The following is a 27,631-nucleotide window of genomic DNA, read 5'->3' on the forward strand; positions in this document are numbered from 1 at the left end:
CCTACCAGACGGGGCCCCGAACCCCACTCACAACCCCCGGGGCTCTCCGTGGGAAAATATCAAAAAATACATGAAAATCATTATTAGTGGACACAAACATTCCGTCATACATAAAAAAATATAAATTCCATCTTCAAGCCAAAATTCTCCCCAAACAATAATGTACATATTCCACCAACTCCCAGCTCAAATCCCACCCCAATTCCCCCTCCTAGTACAATTCTCCCTCACCCCCAAAAAAATCACCTGCCTAGCACATATCCTCTTTCTTCTTTAACTTTCTATCCTAGTACAAATCTTCTCCCCTCAAATCCCCCCTGCCACCACAAATCCCCCCCCCCCCAATCCCTCCTATTAGCCCCAAATCCCCCCCCCAGCACAAAATCCCCCATTCTCCCCTCCCAGCCAAATCTTCCTGCTTCAGTCCACCTACTAGGACAAATTCCCACAAATCCCTCCTTCTAGCACAACCCCCTCCAAATTACCCTTCCCAACACAAATTCTTCCTTCCTACCCAATTCTCCCCCAGCACTAATCCCACACCCTCCCTTCTAGCACAAACATCCCCTCTCCTGGTTCAACCCCCCCCCCCCCCCAAACCCTCCTCCTAGCACATATGCCCCCTCCCCAAATCCCCATTACTTTTCCCAACACAAATAACCACCCACCCCCCTCACCCAACTTACAGGGAGAAGCGACTGCAAAGCCAGAAGGATGTGCACTGCGTTTTGCTCTTCCCTCTTGTCAGAAGAGCGTTCATCTACAGTATACAGCACATAAGACACGTGCATTGTACACACACACCTCCTCCAAGGGCTGCTCTTCTCTCAGCATAGTGTTTGGTGTGGGTCTCATGTGCTATATACAGAAATGCTTTTCTTACAGAAGGGGCGAGCACAACACAGCGCACCTCCTCCCAGCTCTTTCCTCTCTCTGCCTCTTCTTCTCTATCTGCTCCAGCCTACCATCCCCTTATCCCAGCTGTGAGCGGGATAAGGGGAGAAGGAGCTCAGCGGGGGCTGGCCAGGCTCATCATCCAAGGAAGGCCCGGCCTGGGCCCTCTCTGTCTCTCACCCAGCAGCTAAAAGCCGGTCGGAGGGAGAGGAGGAGAAACCAGCTTTCAGTTGCTGGGTGAGAGACACAGAGGGCATTATTCTGTCATTGTTCCTTCTCTGCTCCACCAAACCTCCTGCTGTCCAGGCCCCCTACAGGAGGACCAATGGTCCCCCCTCTGTGGCCTTGGGCACCGTTACTTTCTGGGTCACGGAAACAGAACAAGTATGCACGTCAGGCAAGCCATAGACAAGTGGGACGTCCTTACCTGCATTCCTGGGTCAATGATTCAGAGTATTAAAAAAGTATGGTCAGCATACCAGTCAAGCAACAGCCATTTTCATAAATGGCAGTCTCCGTGTTACTCCCAAGACAGGTTTCCTTTAATAAGAAACTCCTTTTTTAAAATGAAGGAAAAAGACTGATGGTAGCAGCAGCTGTTTTGGGCTTGTGACAGCTTCACTTTATTTGATAGTTTGAACTAGACTGTTTCACTTTAAGGCTGCGCTAATACATGCGTATCATCTTTCTTGCCATAGATGGACCACACATATCTGGACCCCGCTAGCAGTTTAGTATCCCTGGAAATAATTAGCGCATATTGGCAGCCCTACCAATCATGGCTGCTGCCACGAAATTGAAGCACCAGTTACTGTGATCCGCCCATCTCTCATGTGTGGGCACATGGAATGGAAAAGGAAAATAAATTACTGCATAGATTTCTACACAAGGATTTTCCTTGTTAAAATAAATCACATCAGTAAAACATATTTTTAATTGCTTTTTAAAATCCTGTGAGTTCAATTTCAAAACTGTCTGAGTTGCAGTAGAAGATCTTTTAAAGGGGACCTTTCATTGTGGGAGAAGTCGTTCTTCATAATTATCCAATTTTTTTTTTAGCATATTTAGGAAGGGCAAAGCAGATCAGACAGCCTCAGAATGGTTATGAAGACTATTGACGTAAATAGGATTCTTCTGACCTGATGTGCCAACTGGTTTGAGCATTTTCTTCTAGTGCCGAGGGGTGCTGTGACCCCTCCTGCGCTTTCTTATTGGCTAGTAAGGCTGCCCATATTACTGAAAGGCCTATTGGGTGCAGCAGATAGGAGGCATTTGGCAAATACCGGTAAGAGTTTACAGTTGCATGTTAGAATGTCCCAAGATTTGGGGAACTTGGGGTGTCCAAGGTATTTGCAAGCCCCCCCTATAGGTAGTGCTCTGGCCTGTTTAATGGTACAGACCAGTTTAATTTAAAGCTGAACTCCAGTCTTACATTTTTTTCCCCACACTTGTAGCAAGTTGTTTCCTGTGGTTAAACTGATTGCACTCAAGCTTACATCTCCACAATATCAAGCTAGAGTAGCTATTTTGAGCCAGCCTCAATTTCCTGTATGAATGACTTCAAGCATTATCAGTCATCTTTTCTCCTGATCTGTTTTCTCCACCTTTCACAACTATTAGCTTTCTATGCCATTAATCATTTTGCTCCCTATGAAAGAACACATCCTCGGTTCCCTTTGAATGTGCATGCTACCTTGTAGGTGCAGACTTTAGCTATGCCAGGAGTGTCAAACACAATTTCATTGTGGGCCGCATCATCAGTATGGTTTTGCCCTCAAAGGGCCAGTTGTATCTGAGGTGTGTTACGTACAGCGTGCAGAGTTCCAGGATTATGCTACGTACAGAGTGCCGAGTTCAGGAGTATGCTACATACAGAGTGCCGAGTTCAGGAGTATGCTACATACAGAGTGCAGAGTTCAGGAGTATGCTACATACAGAGTGCAGAGTTCAGGAGTATGCTGCATACAGAGTGCAGAGTTCAGGAGTATGCTGCATACACAGTGCAGAGTTCAGGAGTATGTTACGTACAGAGTGCAGAGTTCAGGAGTATGCTACATACAGAGTGCAGAGTTCAGGAGTATGCTACATACAGAGTGCAGAGTTCAGGAGTATGCTACATACAGAGTGCTGAGTTCAGGAGTATGCTACATACATAGTGCAGAGTTCAGGAGTATGCTACATACATAGTGCAGAGTTCAGGAGTATGCTACATACAGAGTGCAGAGTTCAGGAGTATGCTACATACAGAGTGCAGAGTTCAGGAGTGTGTTACATAAAGAGTGCAGAGCTTAGGGGTACACCGTTTACAGAGTGTAGGGTTTAAGCGTGCGCTATGTACAGAGTGCAGGGTTCAGGAGTATGCTACGTATAGAGTGCACAGTGAGCAACCTTGACTCCCCCACCCTTCCCCAAAGCTTCCTTGCAGCTCTACTCTCTCCTACCTGGCCTAGCTCTAGTACCTCCCTGTGTACGCAGCTCTGCCTTGTCTTGCAGGAAGATCATTCTCTCTCTCAGATTCTGGAGATCTGAGTGTGTGCAGAGATTGGTTAGTTCTGTGAGCCGCTGAGAGCAAAGCTGTCCCTTGTAAACAGTGGGAAGTGGGAGTGGAACGTGAGAGCCAATGGTGGCGGAATGGAGTTCCACCACATTTCCACTGCAAAACTGGGTGCGGGGGCCACATGACAAGGCCTGGTAGGCCGGATTTGGCCCATGGGCCTTGTCATTGACATATGTGAGCTATGCAGTTTTCTGATCAGTTGCTTGATTACAAATCAAGCAAATAGTGGTGTTTAGAGAGAAAAAAGAAATTAAATGAATGGAATTGATCAGCAGATTGCACGGCTAGGATCTACAGCATCCAGTCGCCAGCAGGCGCATGCATGTTTCAACGAATGCTGGGGATGTGTCTTTTCATACAGTACAGAAAGAGAATACCCTAAGACAGGGTACTGTGCCGATTACAAGAGCCTGCCAGCCCCTCCAGTCACACTCAGAGCAAAGACCAACATACAGACCCAGCGATGACCAAAGGGGTCACAAAAGAGATATTTTACAAAAACAAAATTATTTGATTCAAAATTTTTAACTGCTTGTTGATTGGGGCGAGGGAAACAAGGTAAAGTATTATATGCATAAATTACACTTCAGCTTTAAGCTACCCCTAACTGTATCAAAATCCATGTTGTCAGAGCAGTTGGTAAACCTGAGTTGCCCATGCAGGGGAAAGAAACAGGTTCATTTAAACTGTCAGCTTTTCCATTTACGGCTAATTGAAACATTCTTTTTTTGCAAAGGGGCCCCCTGAATATTCCCTTTGCCATTGCCCCCCTACTGCTGCTTTCTCTGTCACAGCCAGGGGCAATACCCAGTGCCTCTATGACTGTATGGAGCAGCAAATCCCCAGTGCTGACTGGTTTCATAGTCTATTGGGAGCAGTGACGTAACCCCTTTTGTCATGTGAAATTGTGTGGGACTAGCAATTGGCTGCCTATCAGTATCAAGGAGTCTGGGTGGGTCCCCTTTGCAAAGTCAATTTTCAGCTGATGAAGATTAGGCCACCTAAGGCCGCGTACACACGGGCGGACTGTTCGCCCAACTTTGTCCGCTGAACAGTGTTTGGGCGGACAGTCCGCTCGTGTGTGGGCTTTCAGCGGACAGTTTCAGCGGACAGTTTGACGGACAAGGTTTTTCGGAATTTCCGAAAAACTGTCCGCTGAAACCTTGTTTCAGCGAACAGTCCGCTCGTGTGTAGGCTTGTTCGTCAAACAAAGTTGCGCGCATGCTCAGAAAGGATTTTCACGCCGAAAGTTATAATGCAGTGTATAGGACGTCGTATTTTTCGTCCCGTCGTACGTGCCGTTCACGTCATCGCGCACGGTTTCAGCAAACTGTTCGTCCGTCGTGTGTGGCCATGTCCGTCCATGCTAAGTTTGAGCGGACTGTTTGCCGAAACTGTTTGACGGACAAAGTTGGGCGAACAGTCCCCGCGTGTGTACGCGGCCTTAGAGTCCAGGCATGGTTCAGGCATATGACAATTTGCTGGATAATTTTCTGCAGCTACAGCAAAGGGAGTGTTACACTTCATGGTAAAGCAGGCTCTCAGTGTTGGGGACACCTATAGAACGGAGGACAGCACACAAAGGAACGTGTAGTAGGCAGGCAGTGGCCATTATAAAGCTTTATTATTTTTTCCATTAAGTGGCATTCCAGTTGCTTGTGCGTGTCCATGACCACTACACAGCGAGCCTCTCTTCTCCCCCCGGCTGTTTAGTGATGAACAGCAGACTCCTGTTTTGGGAATGTTAACAGAAAAAGAAAATAATAAAACGCATCAAAGAATCAAATTACCAAGGCCTTTTCTTTTTCTATGACCTCAATGTTGGTGTGGTGGAAATGTTTCAGCACTTGTCCCACCAGCACTGTCTCGGTAGAAATGTTTCCATCTCATTCCGTGGCACGGTATGTGTAATTTTTGGCAATCCTCCACTCTCGTAAAGTCCTCCAAGCCCAAGTTCTTCCCTGATAATTTCCAGAAGTCTTTGTCTGCTGCTCTCTACAAGTACAATGACTTTTATAGCCTGTTTGGTTTATTCTACAGAGAGAGCGCTTCCATATGAAGAACATGCCTGTATGTAAAGGGAACCCGCGTGGATACAGATATGGGGCTGCCATTGTTGGCCTGTTCACCTTTGGAAGTAATTTAATGTTACTCCCAGGGTGTAACATGAAACATGGTCACATTTACCAACTACCCCACCATTAAACTGCCCCCACCCACACTTACCAAGATCATGTGGTGCTTCTGAATTTAGCGCAGCAGAGTTGCATCATCCATTCACAGATCAATTCTCAGATTTCTGCATATGCAAAGACTACGAATACCATCTTCCATGCCAGAGAGAAACTCACAAATTTGAATGGAGGACAAACATCTACGCACTTGTAGTCCAATGTTTACTTCCTCTGTACATTGCTACAGATCTAGGGCAGGGGTGTAGGTGTCTGTGAATTGCAATCGAGATGTACAGACCATGGTTGCAATGCTTTGCAGGCTTTAAGTGTAAGTTCAGATTTACAAAAAATTTACAAAAAAGCACACTATGCTGTTCCATATGGGTATAACAGCATATTATTCTTAACCTATCCCCAGCCAGGGAACCCTTTCAGTTTAAAGGAGAAGTATGGCCAAAGCTCTCTTGACCATACTTCTCTTGTAGTTCTGCACTCCTGTGACCCAGATTCAGCTGACGGCAGGCTAAAGTCTGCTGTCGGCTGACATCACAGGGCCAGTCCAGGCTCCACAGCGTTCTTGAAAATAATGTTGTGATCTGACCAACATCTGGCTCAGCACAGGGTGCTCTTTCTTGTGGCACTAGGGGACGCTGGTCCCAATCGCTGCTCTGTCCCTACAATAAATCAGGAAGGAGCCATTGCTGACTGTAGAGGATTTGTAGAATCTTCTGTTTAACAAAAAGAGAGCCCTTACTTGTAGGTGGGTTTTAGCACATTCAGTGCCTTGAAAAAGTATTCATACCCCTTGAAATATTTCATATTTTGTCATGTTTCAACCAAAAACGTAAATGTATTGTATTGGAGTTTTATGCGATAGACCAACACAAAGTGGCAACACAATTGTGAAGTGGAAGGAAAATGATAAATGGTTTTCCAAATTTTTTACAAATAAATATGTGAAAAGTGTGGCAGGTATTTGTATTCGGCCCCCTTTACTCTGATACCCCTAACTAAAATCTAGTGGAACCAATTGCCTATAAAAGTCACCTAATTGGTAAATAGAGTCCACTTGTGTATAATTTAATCTCAGTATAAATACAGCTGTCCTGTGAAGCCCTCAGAGGTTTGTTAGAACACAAGGAACACACCAGACAGCTCAGGGATAAAGTTGTGGAGAAGTTTAAAGCAGGGTTAGGTTATAAAAAAATATCCCAAACTTTGAGCATCGCACCGAGCACTGTTCAATCCATCATCCGAAAATGGAAAGAGTATCCACAGCTCAGGTGGGAGAATCTGTCCACAGGACAATTATTAGTCGTGCACTCCACAAATCTAGCCTTTATGGAAGAGTGGCAAGAAGAAAGCCATTGTTGAAAGAAAGCCATAAGAAGTCCCATTTTGCAGTTTGCGAGAAGCCATGTGGGGGACACAGCAAACATGTGGAAGAAGGTTCTCTGGTCAGATGAGACCAAAATTTAACTTTTTGGCCTAAAAGCAAAGCGCTGTGTGTGGCGGGAAACTAACACTGCACATCACCCTGAACACACCATCCCCACCTTGAAAATGGTGGTGGCAACATCATGTTTTGGGGATGCTTTTCTTCAGCAGGGACAGGGAAGTTGGTCACAGTTGATGGGAAGATGGATGGAGCCAAAAACAGGGCAATCTTAGAAACAAACCTGTTAGAGTCTGCAAAAGACTTGAGACTTGGGTGGAGGTTCACCTTCCAGAAGGACAACCCTAAACATGCAGTCAGAGCTATGATGGAATGGTTTAGATCAAAGCATATTCATGTGTTAGAATGGCCCAGTCAAAGTCTAGACCTAAATCCAATTGAGAATCTATGGCAAGACTTGAAAATTGCTGTTCACAGACGCTCTCCATCCAATCTGACAGAGCTCAAGTTATTTTGTAAAGGAGAATGGGCAAAAATGGCACTTTCTAGATGTGCAAAGATGGTAGAGACATACCCAAAAAAATAATTGCAGCGAAAGGTGGTTCTACAAAGTAATGACTCTGGGAGCTGAATACAAATGCACGCCACACTTTTCTCATATTTATTTGTAAAAAATGTTAGAAAACCATTTATCATTTTCCTTTCACTTCACAATTATGTGCCACGTTGTGTTGGTCTATCACATAAAATCCCAATAAAATAAATTTACGTTTTTGGTTGAAACATGACAAAATGTGGAAAATGTCAAGGGGTATAAATACTTTTTCCAAGGCACTGTATATACCCATATGCCACAGTGTAGTGTGCTTTTTGCTGAAGCTGAATTTACACTCTAATGCAAACATTTAATAAAAACACTTTTTTTAAATTAAGGTGCATCTACTACATTTTTGCAAAAGGCGGACTATGCCAACTTTTGCAAAAATTTTGCAGGGAACGGCCAAATTTGAATCCGTATATGGCCATTCCCGCTCAACAGATCAGTGCATTCTGACAGTGGAAGTGTCCCCCTGTCAGAATACAATGGCACAGCAGGGAGGATTCTTCAGTTCACCCTGATTGTGTAAATGGGGGAATCAGTTTTTTTCTTTTTTTTCGATCAGCCCTCCGGGTAGCCATAGGGGCACGGGGCACCATTTAAAATACATATTGTAGGGTTGTAATGAAGTAAAAATTCCTGGATAGTTGGGGTTCAAAAGTATATACTGTATAGGTGTTCTTAAAAATTGCAAAACCTCTTCGTATAAAATATATGTATAGCATGCTCTTTATTGACAAAAAGCTGTGGAAAGTTGACCATTACAACCTACAGTATATCAATTTGGTGGACACCCTCTTCTAAATTTTGGACGCTGGCCCCCTTTGCAGCTATAACACCCTTAATTCTTCTGGGGAGGCTTTCCTAAAGATTCTGGAGTGTGTTTATGGTAATTTGTACCCATTCACCCCAAAGAGTATTTTTTAGGTCAGATAATATAGTTAGAGGAGAAGACCTAGCTTACTCATTTCAATTCATCTTGAAGGTGTTCAGTAGAGTTGAGGACAGGGCTCTGTGCAGGTCACGTTCAAGTTCCTCTACACCAAACTAATCATCCCTGTCCTTATTGAGCTGGCGTTGTATACAGGGGCACAATCATGCTGGAACAGAAAAAAAAACCTTCTCCAAACTGTTGTCCCCAAAGTTGGATGCTCACTATTATCTGAAAAATCTTTTCGCAGAAAATAGGTGCAGGAACCCCCCCAAGTTATCCTTTGTCTCCACCCCTACCCACCTCTGAGCACCATCCCTTGGATCCACCTCCTACCCACCTCCAAGTACCACCTCTTTTAGAGAATACAGAACCAAGTATCATTTTGTGATGCTAATTAGTTTGTATAAAATGTGTTAATGATAACTAGAAAAGCAATAAAACAAATCTTCCCCCAGCAACAACAGATCTCCCTCAACAACAAAAGATCCCGGCAGCAAAATACTCCTTTCTCCAGCAACAACAGACCCACCCCAGCAGCCAGCAACAATTGACTCTTTAACAGTAGATCTCTCCTAGCTACAATTGACCCCCCCCCCCCCAGCATCAATGGATTCCTTCAGCATCAATAGATCCCCCAGAAATGATAAATCCCCCCAATAACGATAGACCCTCCACATCAAAATACCCCCCAAGTAACAATAGATCGACCCCAACAACAATAGATCCCCCACCAGCCAGCAACAACAGACCCCCCACCAGCCAGCAACAACAGACCCCGTCCTCAACAATAGACCTCACCTGCAACAACAGATCCCCCCTGCAACAATAGAACCTCCAGTGAACCACCCCTTGCCATTACACATATTCAGTGTTGAAGGATGTCCCGGAATGTGTTCCCCTGCATTCCCTATTAAAAAGAACCCTGATTACGAGTAGCCTTCACTAAAAGCAGCAACATTCAGTCATTTGGGTATTGACATACTTTTCTTCATATAGTATATTTGCATCTGTTCTTTACCTGACTAACTTAGTTTAGTTAATTATTATTATTAAAATGTAAATGTGCACACTAGGCATTGTTTAGAGAACATTTCTACCCAAAACCTAAATTTTTGCTTTGTTGCTGGCAAATCAAGTTGTAGCCACATTATTGCCCAAGTATCCCCACCAGTATTCCCACTTCCAATCTAGCTGCCATAGTCATCTCAAAGCCAATGAAGATAGAATCCAATCTACAGAAATATTATGACTAGGCTTTGAGAGCATTATATACAAAGAAAACTACAATAGACTTGCCATGATATGGTGTCCTCAAAGCATTTCCCAGGGACAGTGTATAGGTTTATTCTACAAAACACCACATACCTGTGAAAGACTAGCTGGATTCATAAAGAAAAGGCCACGTTCACTTATTGATGTTTTGATGGTGTGTCCTATTAGTGAAGAAGATAAAAATGTATTTACAATCCTCAGTGGCTGCAATGGCACAGCCTGACTTTGATCAGTTATAATAGACAGGACCTGAAGGAATGCATAATTTATATACATGGCGTCTGTGTATCTACAAAAGACATCTTAGATTTCATATGGTATACTGTCGCCACAGCATATGAAGATATCCTGCTAAATTCCTTGATATGCACAAGAAAGAAACCACAAGTTTATTTAATCATGTGCATGCTTGTTTTTTTTATAAAGAAACCAAAGGAAATCTGTCACTTCCCTTTTTACCTTTTTCAGCCGGGGATCCTAAAATGTGCTGCTTTAGTGTCAGCATCGGGCCCCTGAAGACAGTACCAAATCTGTTGCTTCCGTTCTCATCTGGGTCATCCGGGGCTCCAAACCTGTAATGCATGGTGCCAGCATCTGCCTTCTGAGGACAATACCAAGTCTGTCACTTCTCTTCTCATCTGGGTCAGCCGGGGCTCCAAACCCGTGTTGCATGGTGCCAGATACTACATTCTGAGGACAGTACTAAATCTGTCACTTCTCTTCTCATCTGGGTCAGCCAGGGCTCCAAACCCGTGTTGCATGGTGCCAGCTACTACATTCTGAGGACAGTACTAAATCTGTCACTTCTCTTCTCATCTGGGTCAGCCAGGGCTCCAAACCCCTGCTGCATGGTGCCAGCATCTGCCTTCTGAGGACAGTACCAAATCTGTCACTTCTCTTCTCATCTGGGTCAGCCGGGCCTCAAACCTGTGTTGCATGGTGCCAGCATCTACCATCTGAGGATAGCACTAAATCTGTCACTTATCTTCTCAACTGGGTCAGCCGAGGCTTCAAACCCATGCTGCATGGTGCCAGCATCTGCCTTCTGAGGACAGTACCAAATCTGTCACTTCTCTTCTCATCTGGGTCAACCGGGGCTCCAAACCCGTGCTGCATGGTACCAGCATCTACCTTCTGAGGACAGTACCAAATCTGTCACTTCTCTTCTCATCTGGGTCAGCCAGGGCTCCAAACCTGTGATGCATGGTGCCAGCTACTACCTTCCGAGGACAGTACTAAATCAGTCACCTTCCTCCTCACCTGAGGCTCCTAGCATGTCCTGCATGGTGCTGGCATCTGGCCCCAAAGGACAGAACCAACTACTTAAACTTGTATTAAACCCAAAACCAGTGAGATGTAATAAATTGCATCTTACCAATTATTAGATGTGGAGGCTGTAGTAATATCCTTTCTTTTTAGGCTTTTTCCCCTCTGTTTTGCCCTTGTGACCTGGTAAGTAACACACCCCCTATATTAGAGTCCCCCGACTCTGGATAGAAATGAAAACAGCCATCACATCTATGAATTGGTAAGCTGAGCTATAATAAATGTTTGCTTTTGGGTACAATACTGATTTAAAGCAGAACTCCAGCCAACATTAAAAAAAATAAAAAATAAATAAAGATAAAAATGATTAGCTAGTTAAAAACTAAAATAACAAAATGGGTAGCACAGTGGCTAAGTAGTTAGCACTTTCGCCTAGCAGCAGTAGGGTCGTCTGTAGTGATGGACGAACTTCCGACGGGACGTTTCGCGAACGCGAAACGCGAACGGACACAAACGTTCGCGAAAACGACCGTTCGCCGCGGGCTCCATTGACTTCAATGGGAGGCGAATTTCGCAAACCTTTAGGTCGAATTTGCGGCCACGGGGTAATTATTAGGGGGTAGCACGTAGTCCCACCACCTGGACAATAGCATAATACATGTATGAGGTGAATTTGGGATCGATAACTACAAGCATTTTTTTTTTATTTGGGAAATTGTTCTGACAATTCAGGACTATGGAGCTAATGAAGGCAATGGAGGAGAGGGAAGGTCAGGGACCAGGGTAGGCAAACAAGAGGGTGCAGGAGATACAGAGCACTGACAGCAGCACCGTAATACAGAGCACTGACATCAGCACCGTGACATACAGCGCTGACAGCAGCTCCGTGACATACAGCGCTGACAGCAGCTCCGTGACATACAGCGCTGACAGCAGCTCCGTGACATACAGCGCTGACAGCAGCTCCGTGACATACAGCGCTGACAGCAGCTCCGTGACATACAGCGCTGACAGCAGCACCGTGACATACAGCGCTGACAGCAGCTCCGTGACATACAGCGCTGACAGCAGCTCCGTGACATACAGCGCTGACAGCAGCTCCGTGACATACAGCACTGACAGCAGCTCCGTGACATACAGCGCTGACAGCAGCTCCGTGACATACAGCGCTGACAGCAGCACCGTGACATACAGCGCTGACAGCAGCTCCGTGACATACAGCGCTGACAGCAGCTCCGTGACATACAGCGCTGACAGCAGCTCCGTGACATACAGCGCTGACAGCAGCTCCGTGACATACAGCGCTGACAGCAGCTCCGTGACATACAGCGCTGACAGCAGCACCGTGACATACAGCGCTGACAGCAGCTCCGTGACATACAGCGCTGACAGCAGCTCCGTGACATACAGCGCTGACAGCAGCTCCGTGACTTACAGCACTGACAGCAGCTCCGTGACATACAGCGCTGACAGCAGCTCCGTGACATACAGCGCTGACAGCAGCACCGTGACATACAGCGCTGACAGCAGCTCCGTGACATACAGCGCTGACAGCAGCTCCGTGACATACAGCGCTGACAGCAGCTCCGTGACATACAGCGCTGACAGCAGCTCCGTGACATACAGCGCTGACAGCAGCTCCGTGACATACAGCGCTGACAGCAGCTCCGTGACATACAGCGCTGACAGCAGCTCCGTGACATACAGCGCTGACAGCAGCTCCGTGACATACAGCGCTGACAGCAGCTCCGTGACATACAGCGCTGACAGCAGCTCCGTGACATACAGCGCTGACAGCAGCTCCGTGACATACAGCGCTGACAGCAGCTCCGTGACATACAGCGCTGACAGCAGCACCGTAAGCAGCCCCAGGAGGAAGTCAGCACAGCACAGGGATGGTGTGATCCCCTCATAATAAGAACCCCCAGGAGGAAGTCAGCACAGCACAGGGATGGTGGGAGCCCCTCATAATAAGAACACCCAGGAGGAAGTCAGCACAGCACAGGGATGGTGGGAACCCCTCATAATAAGCAGCCCCAGTAGAAATATGACACCGCTCAACCTCTTCAAAGAGGAGGGTAGGGGCATATAGTACGGTGTGCTTTTTTGGGTCAGGGAAGTGAGCCAAATGAATTAAGAAGGTCTGTGTGCTTGATTCCAAAAATTGTTTATAGACATATACATGGTCTACTGATCACATGTGTTGAATTCCTCCGAGATCCATGCCTCATTCATTTTTAGAAATGTGAGGTAGTTAACACTGTGGTGAGCTAGGCGAGTACGCTTATCGGTCACAATCCCCCCTGCTGCGCTGAACGTCCTTTCGGACAGGACACTGGATGAGGGGCAAGCCAACAGTTCGATTGCAAATTGGGCAAGCTCTGGCCAGAGGTCAAGCCTGCCCACCCAGTAGTCTAGGGGTTCATCACTCCTCAGAGCGTCCACATCGGCCGTTAACCCAATGTAGTCGGACACCTGACGGTCTAGGCGTTCCCTGATGCTGGATCCGGATGACACCTGTCGATGGGTCGGCTGAAAGAATGACCTCATATCCGAAGTCACCAACACATCTTCAAACCGGCCTCTTCTTGCAGGCGCTGTTGGATTGGTACCCGCAAATCCTTCTCTGGGAGTGGGAATTGCTCCTCTGCCAGCGCACGCAAAAGCAGAATGCAGCATTTCTCGAAGCAAGGCCTGGAAGTGCTGCATTCTGACAGCCCTCTGCGACGGCGGTAACATTTCCGCCATTTTGTGTTTGTACCGGGGGTCTAAGTACGTTGCCACCCAGTACTGGTCCTTGACCCTCATGCTTTTTATACGGGGGTCCCTATTAAAACACTGGAGCATGAAGGCCCCCATTTGCACTAAAGTGGAAGCGGTGTGGTGGCCTGGCTCCTGCTCATCATCCAGGATAATGTCGTCCTCTTCATTCTCCTCTCCCCATCCTCGCACAACAGGGATCCCAGAAAGGTTTAAAGCATGCTCTTCTTGCTCCTGCTCATCCGCCCCGGCACCATCCTCCTCTGACTCCTCATCAGACTCCTGTTGTTGACTTGTCTCAGATAGAGTAGCCCCCCCTGGGAATTCATCCAGCATTGCGACTTCCTCATCTTCCCGCTCCTGCTCCTCCACAGCCTGATCAATGACACGACGCAATGCACGCTCCAGAAAGAAGGCATAAGGTACCATGTCACTGATGGCGCCATGGCTGCGACTGACCAGTTTGGTGATCTCCTCAAATGGCCGCAGAAGTCTGCATGTGTCGCGCATGAGCAGCCACTGGCGCGGTGAAAAAAAACCCAGCTCCCCAGAACCGTTTCTTTCGCAGAGTTCATACAGGTAGACGTTAACTGCACGTTTCTGCTGGAGCAGCCTATCAAGCATATAGAAGGTTGAGTTCCATCGCGTCGGGCAATCGCAAATAAGACGTCTGACCGGCAGATGGTGTCGCCGCTGAATGTCAGCAAGGCGAGCCATGGCCGTGTAAGATCTTCTGAAATGGGCCGAGATTTTCCTTGCCTGCCGCAAGATGTCCTGGACCCCAGGGTATTTGACAAGGAATCGCTGCACGACCAAGTTTAAGACGTGTGCCATGCACGGCACGTGCGTGATTTTGCCCTGTTTCAATGCGCTAAGCAGATTGGCACCGTTGTCACACACCACTTTACCAACTGTCAAATTGAGCGGTGTTAGCCACTCATCTGCCTGTGAACGCAAAGCTGAAAGGAGTGCCGGGCCAGTGTGGCTCTTTGCTTCCAGGCACAACAGACGCAGCACGGCATGGCAACGTCTCACCTGGCATGTGGAATAGGTTCTGGGGAGCTTGGGCGGTGCAGTGGAAGAGACGCTAGCAGCGGAAAAGGAGGAGGCAGCTGAGGAGGAGAGGGAGGAGGATGGAGTAGGAGGAGGAGAAGAAGAGTCAGGCCTGCATGCAATCCGTGGCGGTAAAACCAAATCTACACGGGTGCCACGGGTTACATGCTTGACGGCCGTCAGAAGGTTCACCCAGTGGGCAGTAAAACTGATATACCTTCCCTGCCCGTGTTTGCTAGACCACGTGTCTGTGGTCAGATGTATCTTGGCACCGACACTGTGTGCCAGAGATACATTCACTTGCCGCTGAACATGGCCATATAGCTCTGGGATGCCCTTCTCTGAGAAATACTTCCTTCCTGGGACCTTCCATTGTGGTGTTCCAATGGCCACAAATTTGCGAAAGGCCTCCGAGTCCACCAGTTTATATGGCAGTAGTTGGCGGGCTATGAGTTCTGACAAGCCAGCCGCCAACCGTTGGGCAAGAGGGTTATCCGGCGTCATCATTTTTTTACGCTCAAACATTAGGCCCACGGAAGCCTGCCTTTTTGCAGAAAAATGTGAGCTTGGCGTGATGGAAGGTGGAGTGGAGGACAATTGTGAGGAGAGAGGAGAAGGAGAAGTAGAAGACGAGGCTGGACGGTGAGAGCCTGCAGTGTGGCTTTGTGTGTTCCGTTGCTCCCACTGGGCTCGGTGATGGCTGCTCATGTGCCTTCTTAAGGCGGTCGTCCCTAGGTGAGTATTGGGCTTACCGCGACTAACGCGTTGACTGCAAAGATTGCAGATGGCAACGCTATTGTCAGCAGCGGACACGTTAAAAAAAGCCCACACTGCGGAGCCATGTGCCGGTGTCCTGGGAGCGCCAGATGTGACCGTACATGGTCGATGACTCGCTCCTGATACATTTGCAGTCTGCTTTGTCCCTGCTGTGCAATGTAAGTCATTGCTGCTTCTCCTCCCTATCTGCTGGTCCATATCTCCCTCTGAACTCCCCTCCTCTTCCTCTCTTGTGGGCACCCACGTGACATCACTAGACACGTCATCATCAACGTCACCTTCCCCACCGCTATAAGTAGAGTAGGCAGCAACACCGGGGACCAACCTCCTCCTTGGGCTGATCTGGGTACTGGCGTCAGACTGCTGAGTAGCGCTTGTTGCTACCTCCTCTTCCTGATCCAATACCAAGAGTGGCTGCGCATCAGAAATGTCCTCTTGATATGGATCGGAAAATAATTCCAGTGACTCAAGCGGAAGGTATGTGGTGGTGGTGGTGGTGGTCGTGTTGTTGGTGGTAGTGTCTTTGGGGGTGCACATAGCAGAGAGTGAAGAAGAGGGTGCAGATCGAGAGGATGAGGAGGGTGCAGAAGAGTAAGGCTGAGCGAGCCACTCAACCAAGTCTGGTGCATCCTTTAAAGTAATTGAACGCACCTTCTGCAACTTCCCACTTTGGCTCAAGCCTGTTGCTCCTGCCCTACCCCTACCACCCCTGCGGAAGGGCCTGCCTCTTCCTCTGCATGTCATTTTTTAAATGACCCTGTGACAAAACTCTTAGTCCCTATACCGCTGAAGGACTGCTGCAGTATAGGTGAGCGGTCAGCAGTGGTGCACGTCAACCCTATCTATTGTGGACCTATAGCGGTCCTTACAGAACAGCAGACTGTACCGCACTCAAGCCTATGTACCGTAGCACCCTATACCAAGTTACCAGTCCTTATAAGAACTTTTGTGGACCAAGCAGGTTGTGTATTAGTGTTTAGCAGACTGTACGTCAGTCCCTATACCGCTGAAGGACTGCTGCAGTATAGGGCAGCGGTCAGCAGTGGTGCACGTCAACCCTATCTATTGTGGACCGATAGCGGTCCTTACAGAACAGCAGACTGTACCGCACTCAAGCCTATGTACCGTAGCACCCTATACCAAGTTACCAGTCCTTATAAGAACTTTTGTGGACCAAGCAGGTTGTGTATTAGTGTTTAGCAGACTGTACGTCAGTCCCTATACCGCTGAAGGACTGCTGCAGTATAGGGCAGCGGTCAGCAGTGGTGCACGTCAACCCTATCTATTGTGGACCGATAGCGGTCCTTACAGAACAGCAGACTGTACCGCACTCAAGCCTATGTACCGTAGCACCCTATACCAAGTTACCAGTCCTTATAAGAACTTTTGTGGAACAAGCAGGTTGTGTGTTAGTGATTAGCAGACTGTACGTCAGTCCCTATACCAATGAAGGACTGCTGCAGTATAGGGCAGCGGTCAGCAGTAGTGCACGGCAACCCTATGTATTGTGGACCGATAGCGGTCCTTACAGAACAGCAGACTGTACCGCACTCAAGCCTATGTACCGTAGCACCCTATACCAAGTTACCAGTCCTTATAAGAACTTTTGTGGACCAAGCAGGTTGTGTATTAGTGTTTAGCAGACTGTACGTCAGTCCCTATACCGCTGAAGGACTGCTGCAGTATAGGGCAGCGGTCAGCAGTGGTGCACGTCAACCCTATGTATTGTGGACCGATAGCGGTCCTTACAGAACAGCAGACTGTAACGCACTCAGGCCTATGTACCGTAGCACCCTATACCAAGTTACCAGTCCTTATAAGAACTTTTGTGGACCAAGCAGGTTGTGTGTTAGTGATTAGCAGACTGTACGTCAGTCCCTATACCAATGAAGGACTGCTGCAGTATAGGGCAGCGGTCAGCAGTAGTGCACGGCAACCCTATGTATTGTGGACCGATAGCGGTCCTTACAGAACAGCAGACTGTAACGCACTCAGGCCTATGTACCGTAGCACCCTATACCAAGTTACCAGTCCTTATAAAAACTTTTGTGGACCAAGCAGGTTGTGTGTTAGTGTTTAGCAGACTGTGCGTCAGTCCCTATACCGCTGAAGGACTGCTGCAGTATAGGGCAGCGGTCAGCAGTGGTGCACGTCAACCCTATCTATTGTGGACCGATAGCGGTCCTTACAGAACAGCAGACTGTACCGCACTCAAGCCTATGTACCGTAGCACCCTATACCAAGTTACCAGTCCTTATAAGAACTTTTGTGGACCAAGCAGGTTGTGTATTAGTGTTTAGCAGACTGTACGTCAGTCCCTATACCGCTGAAGGACTGCTGCAGTATAGGGCAGCGGTCAGCAGTGGTGCACGTCAACCCTATGTATTGTGGACCGATAGCGGTCCTTACAGAACAGCAGACTGTAACGCACTCAGGCCTATGTACCGTAGCACCCTATACCAAGTTACCAGTCCTTATAAGAACTTTTGTGGACCAAGCAGGTTGTGTGTTAGTGATTAGCAGACTGTACGTCAGTCCCTATACCAATGAAGGACTGCTGCAGTATAGGGCAGCGGTCAGCAGTAGTGCACGGCAACCCTATGTATTGTGGACCGATAGCGGTCCTTACAGAACAGCAGACTGTACTGCACTCAGGCCTATGTACCGTAGCACCCTATACCAAGTTACCAGTCCTTATAAAAACTTTTGTGGACCAAGCAGGTTGTGTGTTAGTGTTTAGCAGACTGTGCGTCAGTCCCTATACCGCTGAAGGACTGCTGCAGTATAGGGCAGCGGTCAGCAGTAGTGCACGGCAACCCTATGTATTGTGGACCGATAGCGGTCCTTACAGAACAGCAGACTGTAACGCACTCAGGCCTATGTACCGTAGCACCCTATACCAAGTTACCAGTCCTTATAAGAACTTTTGTGGACCAAGCAGGTTGTGTGTTAGTGATTAGCAGACTGTACGTCAGTCCCTATACCAATGAAGGACTGCTGCAGTATAGGGCAGCGGTCAGCAGTAGTGCACGGCAACCCTATGTATTGTGGACCGATAGCGGTCCTTACAGAACAGCAGACTGTACCGCACCCAAGCCTATGTACCGTAGCACCCTAGACAGACCAAGTTACCAGTCCTGATAAAGAGCTTTGTGGAACAAGTGAGTTGTGAATGATTAGCAGACTGCAGCAGAAGGGCAGCAGTCAAGTATAATATTCTTTCTATATTTGGAAGAAAGAATATTATACGTGTACAAGCCTATTACCGTACCACTGATACCAGTCCTGAAAAGAACCTTTGTGGAACTAATAGTAACAGCAAGTCTTTAAAATTATCCTCACTGCCTGACACACTGCTTCCTGCCTGTCCCTATACAAATTGGCAAAAAAGAGTAGGCTGGAACGATTAGCTGGAACAGCTCTTTTGTGGACCTGATAGTAACAGCTAATGATGATGATGATGATGATGATGATGAAGAAAGACTAATCTGGCTGAGCTGTCCCTAAAATAGCAGCATACAGCGCTCTGTCCCTTTATCTAAACTGACAAAAGAAACTCAGGCTGCTGACCTAACACCTATACCAGTCCTGAAAAGAACTTTTGTGTACCAAATAGCTAGCGTTTTCTCTGTCCCTACTCCACACAGGATCCTTTCCCTACAGTGACAGAAGAAAGAATGTAAAATGGCCACCGGATCGGGTGTATTTATAGGTTAGGGGGAATGTCCAAGTGTCCATGAGCTGTCATGTCTCAATTGGTTGTCCTGTAACACATGATAAACGTGTCACGAAAGGTTAAAGTTCTTGTATACATTAAACACGTAAGTCCGCCGGGGCGAACGACGGAAAAAGGCGTTCGAACCCGCGGACGGCGAAAGTCGGAAATTCGCCGCGAAACGACCGCCGGGCGAACCGTTCGGCCATCACTAGTCGTCTGTTCGAAACCCAACTATGGCACTGCCTGCCTGGAGTTTCCATGTTCTCCCCGTGCCTGTGTGAGATTCCTTTCACATTCTTAAGACATGCTGGTAGGTTAATTGGCTTTTGTCTAAATTGACCCTAGTATGTGTATGTATGAATGTGAGTTAGGGACTTTAGATTGTAAGCCCCTTGAGGGCAGGGACTGATGTGACTGTACAATGTATATGTAAAGCACTGCATAAATTGACGGCGCTATATAAGTACCTGTAATGAATAAACCAGCTTTTCCAGCAATATTAGAATTAACTCCAAAGATTTCCCCTGCAGACCATTTTCTGCTGCTAAATGTCCTCAGTATGATGACCAGCATAATTCAACCCACTTCCTGTGAGCCCAGGTTATCCTGGACCCACCTCAGCCTGCTACTGTGAAAGGAGAAGCAGCACAATTATTGGCTAATTTGATCAGCATATGGTCAATCAGCACTGTCCAGACAGAGAGTCAGGGTTCCTGGAGCCTCATAGGACAGTCAGAGTAGAATGAAAACTCCTCATACAAGCTTTAACCAAACACTGATAGAAGTCATTAGAGGGCTATAGACTGCTGATGAGAAAAAGTATTTAGCAGTTTATATTTACTAAAATAATTGCATTTCCATGTTCTTTGTACTGTGGGAGACCAGATATAGTGACCTGGGTTTAGTAACACTTTGAGTAGCCTTTCTCAACATTTATTTACATAGGGGAATCCCCTAAAATAATATTCAGGTCTCTGGGAAGCTGATTACAAACTATTATATCCACAGCTCATGGAACATTAGCCATATCACATTGGTAGCAGTAAGATAAGAGCTTCCTTGCAATGGTGGTCAGTGGCAAGAATCAGTCGCGTTGGTGCCAGAACTATGTGAACACCATCAGGCAGGAGATCAATACATCACCGCTCACAGATTAAGGAACCCATAGCAAACTCTGGAGGAACCAGAGGGCTCAGCAGAATCCTTTTTTTTGAAAGGCTGGTCTAAATTTAGCTTTAAGCTTTAGATCAGGCATCCTCAAACTACGGCCCTCCAGCTGTTGGGGAGCTACACATCCCATGAGGCATTGTAAAGCTCTGACATTCAGACATGACTAGGTATGATGGGAATTGTAGTTCCCAAACAACTGGAGGGCCATAGTTTGAAGACCCATGCTTTAGATCATGGGTACTCAAACTGTGGCCTACCAGCTGTTGCGGAACTACAAGTCTCACGAAGCATTGCAAGCTGCTGACAGCTACAAGCACGTCCCCCAAAGGCAGAGCCATGATGGGACTTGTAGTTCTGCAACAGCTGGAGGGCCACAGATTGAGCATCCATGCTTTAGATGTAGTAGGGAAGGGTTAGACCCTTTGTCAGGTAGATATTGCAGTATGTATGCCTGCTATGAAGAGTAACTTTTGTGTTTGTTGTGGTGACCATCCTCGAAAAAGAAGAAAATTGTATCAAATACCTTAATTTTCCTTTCCTGGTGCCAATCCATGGCAGAATACACGTAGTAGTATACTGGCATGTTGGTTCCAAGAAAGTTATCAGAGAAATAGCTGAAAATAAATCATTCAATGGGGACAACGTTCTATGAAGAGAATTTCATTTACTTAGGAAAGTTTTCCTTTTATTTCTTGTTGCATCTCCAAGACAGAAAGTGAACGAAAATCTTCCCAGCCTAACAGACAAAATAGGTTGATATGGGTTTTAACAACTTCTTACTCATTTATGTTAAAGCATCAGTTTTGGCATTACTTTAACCACTTCCCGACCGGCGCACGCCAATGTACGTCGGCAGAATGGCACGGGCAGGCATATTGGCGTACAGGTACGTCCATTTCTATATGCCGCCCTGCCATATCGCGCGCTAGTCGGGACCCCCGTGAGTCCGGTCGCGGGTCCCGCAGACTCGAACGCCGCAGGGATACCCGTGATCGTCTCACGGGGCAGCTGAACGGGGAGATGCCGTTGTAAACAGCATCTCCCTGTTCTGCCTAGCAACAAGTGACACTGATCAATGCTCCATGTGATTGGAGCAGAGATCAGTGTTCACTAACACAAAGCCCAGCCCCCCACAGTTAGTAACACGCCCCTAGGAACACTTAACCCCTACACTGCCACCCCTTGGTTAACCCCTTCACTGCCAGTGTCATTTACACAGGAATCAGTGCATTTGTATAGCACTGATTGCTGTATAAATGACATTGGTCCCAAAAATGTGTCAAAAATGTCTGATGTGTCCGCCATAACGTCGCAGTCACAATAAAAATTGCTGATCGCCGCCATTACTAGTAAAAGAAAAAAGAATTAATAAAAATGCCATAAAACTATTATATTTTGTAAACGCTATAGCTTTGCGCAAACCAATTAATAATCGCTTATTGCTTATTTATTTTTTTACGAAAAATATGTAGAAGAATACGTATCGGCCTAAACTGAGGGAAAACATTTTTTTTTATATATTTTTGGGGGATATTTATTATAATAAAAAGTAAAAAAATAATGTTTTTTTTTTCAAAATTGTCGCTCTATTTTTGTTTATAGCGCAAAAAATAAAAACTGCAGGGGTGATCAAAAAGAAAGCTCTATTTGTGGGGAAAAAAAGGACGTTCATTTTGTTTGGGAGCCACGTCGCTCGACCGCACAATTGTCAGTTAAAGCGACGCAGTGCCGAATCGCAAAAAATGGTCCGGTCTGAAAGTGGTTAATAATTTTTTTTATTTTTTAACTGTATTGTTTTAAATAACCGTTTTTGCTTTTGATGCACAACCAGTGAGTCAGAACTCTGAAAAGCTTCCACCAGAAATTCCTGTGGTCACCAGATGGTTATAAATAACATTCACTTTCTTAGAAAATCATAATTCTGACATTGTTCTGCAAGCTTGTAAATATTTGGTCCATGAAGAACCCAACAGACTAAGGGTCCTTTCACACGGGGCGGATCAGTTCTGATCCGCCCCGTGGATATCCGTTTGCTCAGCGGGGATCACTCCGCCGATCCCCGCTGAGCAGGGAGATGACAGGTCTGTCTCTGCACACTGTGCAGGGACGGACCTGTCACAGCGCCGCTCTCCCCTATGGGAGATCGGATGACGACGGACCGCAGTGCCCGTCGTCATCCGATCCGATCCGCAGACGGATGGAAAAATAGCTTTTTCCTCCGTCACACTTTTTCGGATCGGAGCGGGTCGGATGTCAGCGGACATGTCACCGCTGACATCCGACGCTCCATAGAGCTCTATGGAGCACCCGTTCAGGTCCGCCTGAAAAACTGACAGGCGGGCCTGAACGGGACGTTAGTGTGAAAGGGGCCTAAATGTCATACATTTTCAGACTCTGGTAGTTGTTATTGAGATGGTATCTGGCATTATGACCCTCAGGTTGTACACCTCTGGTTTAGATGACTTGATATGATACAGTTCCCTGTTTTGACTATCTTATTTTTTTTCCATTTCAGAATGTATCTATCTTTGAGGAGAGGGCCCATGTTCTTTACATGTCCCTGGAGAAATTAAAATTCATTGATGATCCAGAAGTATTCCTGAGGAGGTCGGTCCTCATCAACAACTTGATGAAAAGGATTCATGGAGAGATCTTACTGCAGAACAACTGGTGTTTCTCAGCCTGCGCTTTGGGATCAACGCCGGCGCAGGAGTGGTTTGTGCCCCAGGACTGCCCCTACCGCAAACGCCTTCGGATGGCCAAGGATGACAGTAGCCTTCAGACATGTTGTTTTTACCAGGAATGCGGGAGCCATTATCTAAACATCCCTTTTACTGTTAATGCAAATGGAGGGAATGCCTCAACTTCTTCTCTATCCAGCAGTAATGTGTCCTTGCCAGGGTGCTCTCACCACTTGGATTACAACTCAGCAGAGGTGGCCTCCTACAGGAACAGCATCCAGGGCCCTTCATGTGGGGGTTTTATGACTAATTCCCGACTTCCTCATAAGCTAAACTTGCACGAGGACGAAACGGCGGAGGAAAAACGAGGCCTTCTCAGCTTAAGCTGTGATGGTGCAACCGGAAGTGGGGCTTCTGAACGAAGAGGTCGCATTTATGATTTTTTGGCAACTGGTTGCAATGACAAGTCTAGCATAAGTGAACCGTGGAAAAAATCTCTGCGGAAGAAAGAGGTTGCTCCGGGCAATAAACTGTGCTGTAATAAAGGGAACAAAATGTGAGCACTGTATTTTTTTTTTTTTGGAAATTCTGGTTTATGAATTTTTTTTTTTATGTCACTCAAAAGTGAGGTTTCTGTTACGCAGTGGGAAAAAAAAAAACGTTTTTTGTAGCTTTATATGGTGATGAAAATCCTTATGCGCAAGGGATTTCTAATATGGAAAATATTGTCAGTGTTTTTATTTGTGTTTTAAAAACCTTTAAAATCTGTTAAAAACAGATAAACAGTTATAATGTTTTACGGTACAGCCCAGGTCTTGGGCATATGAAATGAAGATGGTTTTTTAGTCTGATTCTGTGCCTCATTAAAGGGGGGTTTCCACTCTACACTGCAGGATTCATGAGACTCATGCCATTGTTTACATTTTTCGTGGACCTATAGTGGTCATAAATGAAAAGCAATGATTTAAACCATCATTTGCAACAACTTGGTCAGTTTTCAGCAAAGGGTGCTAAAAACGCCTGTGGGGTGACATTTCCTTGTTATTGCAGAGGAAGTTTTTAATCTTGCTGGATCATTTGCTTTTCTATGTAGAAGAGTGACAAATCAGAAGTATCTGGAGAGCTTTGTATTGGTCCTTTCCACGCATTCACTCATGTGAGGACAGGCACCCTCTTGTTAAATAAGCTATAGTTCAGTTTGTTGCCTACAGGTACACTTTAGGTACTTTCTGAGCTTGTGGCTGCTGATAGGAAGTTAGAAGAGGGGAGATGTTAAGCAGTGATCAGCTTTTATGGTAAAGTGGAAATCCCCTTTAAAGGTCAAACCACCCAAAACTGGTAACTCAGTTAAGACCCAACAGGGATGGCAGCCATTGTTCATAAACAGAACATTTCTCATTTGGTATTGTGCTGAGTAATGTTGTTATATGTTTCCGCCACCATTGTTATAGGGTGTTGGGGATTGGTCAACAATAGAAATGGGCTCAGTGAGAAAAAATTGTATAGGGTATCTCTTTTTAGGGATCACAAGGGTTCTCCAAGTTTTCCGTACTGGCAGTATAGTTTTCATTAGATGTTGGCAAGTTGATTACAGACTTCTTGTATCTCCCAGGGTCTCCAACCTGAGATCTGTTGCTCAGTTCCTAGCTCCACCACCTGCCATGGCCATTGTGAGAAGATCCTACTATTGCTGCTGAATTCTTTAGTTTTTTTTACATTACAAGGAAAAAGCAAAAGGAGTGGCACTACCTTGCCTCCCTTAGCCATGGGTGTGGTGGAGGGCAGGGGCGTTGCTAGGTCTACAAAAGATATGGGGCTAGAGCCCATAGCAGCAAAGTAAAGAAAGGCATACGCTTGGGCGGGCATACACATGTATATAATGCATGTGTATATATCTATATCACTATATTGGGGTCCCCAGAGAGCCCCCCCTTGCATCAGGGTCCCCAGAAAACCCCTCCCTTGTATCAGGGTCCCCAGAGAGCCCCCCTTGCATCAGGGTCCCCAGAGAGCCCCCCCTTGCATACGGGTCCCCAGAGACACCCCCTTGCATCAGAGATACCCCTTTGCATCAGGGTCCCCAGAGAGGCCCCCCTTGCATCAGGGTCCCCAGAGAGGCCCCCCTTGCAACAGGGTCCCCAGAGAGAGGACAGGCAGTGAGAGATAATATAATCTCTCTGCTGCCTGCGGCCGCACAGTGAGGGCGGAACAGTGGTGTTGCAGGGTGGGCAGTGATGTCATCTCTCTGCTCTCTCACTCTCCTGTGCTGCCTGCTCGCTCTCCAGCTCTCCCATGCTGCTCGCTGCACTCATGGCCCGGCTGCAGAGAGGCCATGGCCCGGTAGTGGGCTGCAGCCCTGTAGTTGGGGACCTCTGCAGAGACTTGGGGCTATAGCCCCAAAAGCCACCCCCTAGCGACGCCACTGGTGGAGGGCAAGGGAAATAAGGAGACAGATACAACTCATCCACTTCCATGCATAAGTAAAGCATTGCTCTTTGGGGGGCTGCCCCTTTAGCAAGCGGACAAGGTACATAACTATCCGGCATCTTCTTAAAACTGAGTAATCACTTTCAGGTGGATTTGCTCTTTAGAATATGACAAGTTATTTTTGCACGCAGGCCTGGATGCCTGAATACACCCCCTAGATGTGTGTAGGGGAGCCTAGTATGACTATGGCGCTTCTCACATTATGGTCGCCTCTAGCCATAAGTAGGTTGTCTGGGGGCGCTAAACAAGCCTTTCCTAGGTGCATCTAAATCTCAAACTTTTGAGAGCTTTTTTTTTTCTTTTTTTTTTATACATTTTAGAGCATTGCAAATGTATTTCTTCTCCACCTGTCTTTATGCTGTAGTGACTATAATTTCATCAGTAATATTTGCATTAAAATAAATATTGAGATGAAACAGTGGTCCTTTATTTCACTTGAAAATCATATGATATTAAAAAGTGATATATTAAGTAAAGGTCAGAATTTGGGGAATGTATTTTTAAAAATCGGAATCTAAGCTGCACTCATAGTATAAGCAACTCTAAAATCAGGGTGGAATCTGATCTTACTGTTCTTTGGGTCCATTCTTGCATTTCAAAATGCCTACTGGGCCACTTTCACCCTCCTCATCCTGCCAAGCCCAATTTTCAGCTTTCAGTGCTGTTGCACTTTGAATGACAATTGCACGGTCATGCAACACTGTACCCTTTTGACATTTTTAAAAAAAAATTGAGACAGCTACAGCTTTCTTTTGGTGGTATTTAATCACCACAGGCTTTTTTTATTTTTTGCAAAACAAATGAAATCAGACCAAAATTTTTAGAAAAAAAAAAAACCCTTTTCTTTCTGTTATGAAATTTTGCAAATAAGTAATTTTTCTCCTTCACTGATGTGCGCTGATGAGGCTGCACTGATAGGCTGCATTAATGACACTGATGACACTGCACTGATGGCCACTGTTGGCCACTGATGAGGCGGCACTCATAAGTGGCACTGATAAACAGGCACTCATGAGGCTGCACTGATGGACACTGATAGGCAGCACTGATGGCCACTGATATGCTGCACTGATGGGTACTGATATGCTGCATATGATATACAGTGGATGATATACACTGATATGATGTACTGATGGAGCTGCGCTGATTATCAGTGTAAATGTCTCCTCTCACAAGAAAGCCGGTTATAGCCATTCTTTACCTGACCCTTCGCACTACTAGACTAGTCCCTGCAGCCTCATCTGCCCCCCTGTTCCAGCTTTCTAAGGTTCTTTGCTGTTATCAAGATGATGAAGGGTTCATAGCCCTGCACTGGAAATGAGGACTCCCAGGAACAGTCCGCTGCCAGAGCATGGGTGAGTGGAAGATCAGGTAAAGGAAGTGATAGAAACAAGAAGTTAGCCCTTGCAGTGCCGGTGCAGCCCCACTGCCAGGAAGGACTTTTACTTTTCCCAGCGTTGGCCTTTAAACTGTATAAATACAAAAAAAAAATTGTTTTAAATTGTGGAGGAATTAGAACCACGGTCAGTTTTTTCTTTTTTTATTCTCCATGTTGCATCTCTACTTGTCCTGGTGACTTCTATCTTCAGGACTGAAAGTGGTGGGAAAATCTCATAATTTTGTTTGCTACTGGAACAGGAGGGAAGGGAAATCTTCCAGTATAAGGCTGGATTGACACCTATGCATTTTTAGTGCTTTTTACATTTTGCAGATTTGCACTGCAGTCCATTTACCATGCTTTCCTATGGAACACATTCTGTAGTGCAAAATGCAAAAAGCACTAAAAATGCATAGGTGTGAATCCAGCCTAAAAGTGACCACTGCTTATAAAGGGATTTCTAACTTTGTGTTGTGTCTACAAGGTAAAAGTGAAGATAAATTCCCCCAATGGGAC

At 46.4% G+C, this 27,631-nt stretch overlaps 1 protein-coding gene across 3 annotated transcripts in view; it reads left to right on the forward strand.

Annotated features, from left to right (window-relative positions):
- The window catches only part of SERTAD4 (SERTA domain containing 4), a 92,819-nt gene extending 66,664 nt beyond the window's left edge, over positions 1 to 26,155 (forward strand). For all 3 annotated transcript variants that reach the window (XM_077485717.1, XM_077485719.1, XM_077485718.1), the window contains exon 4: positions 23,085 to 26,155. In XM_077485717.1, the coding sequence (XP_077341843.1) occupies positions 23,085 to 23,810 (726 nt within the window). In that variant the 3' untranslated portion in view covers positions 23,811 to 26,155. The remainder of the gene's footprint in view (positions 1 to 23,084) is intronic.
- The last annotated feature ends 1,476 nt before the right edge of the window (positions 26,156 to 27,631 follow it).

Source organism: Lithobates pipiens, unplaced genomic scaffold (genome assembly GCF_037356315.1).
Source record: "Lithobates pipiens isolate NorthernLeopardFrog02 unplaced genomic scaffold, aLitPip1_a1.2 Scaffold_18, whole genome shotgun sequence".
Lineage (NCBI taxonomy): Eukaryota > Metazoa > Chordata > Amphibia > Anura > Ranidae > Lithobates > Lithobates pipiens.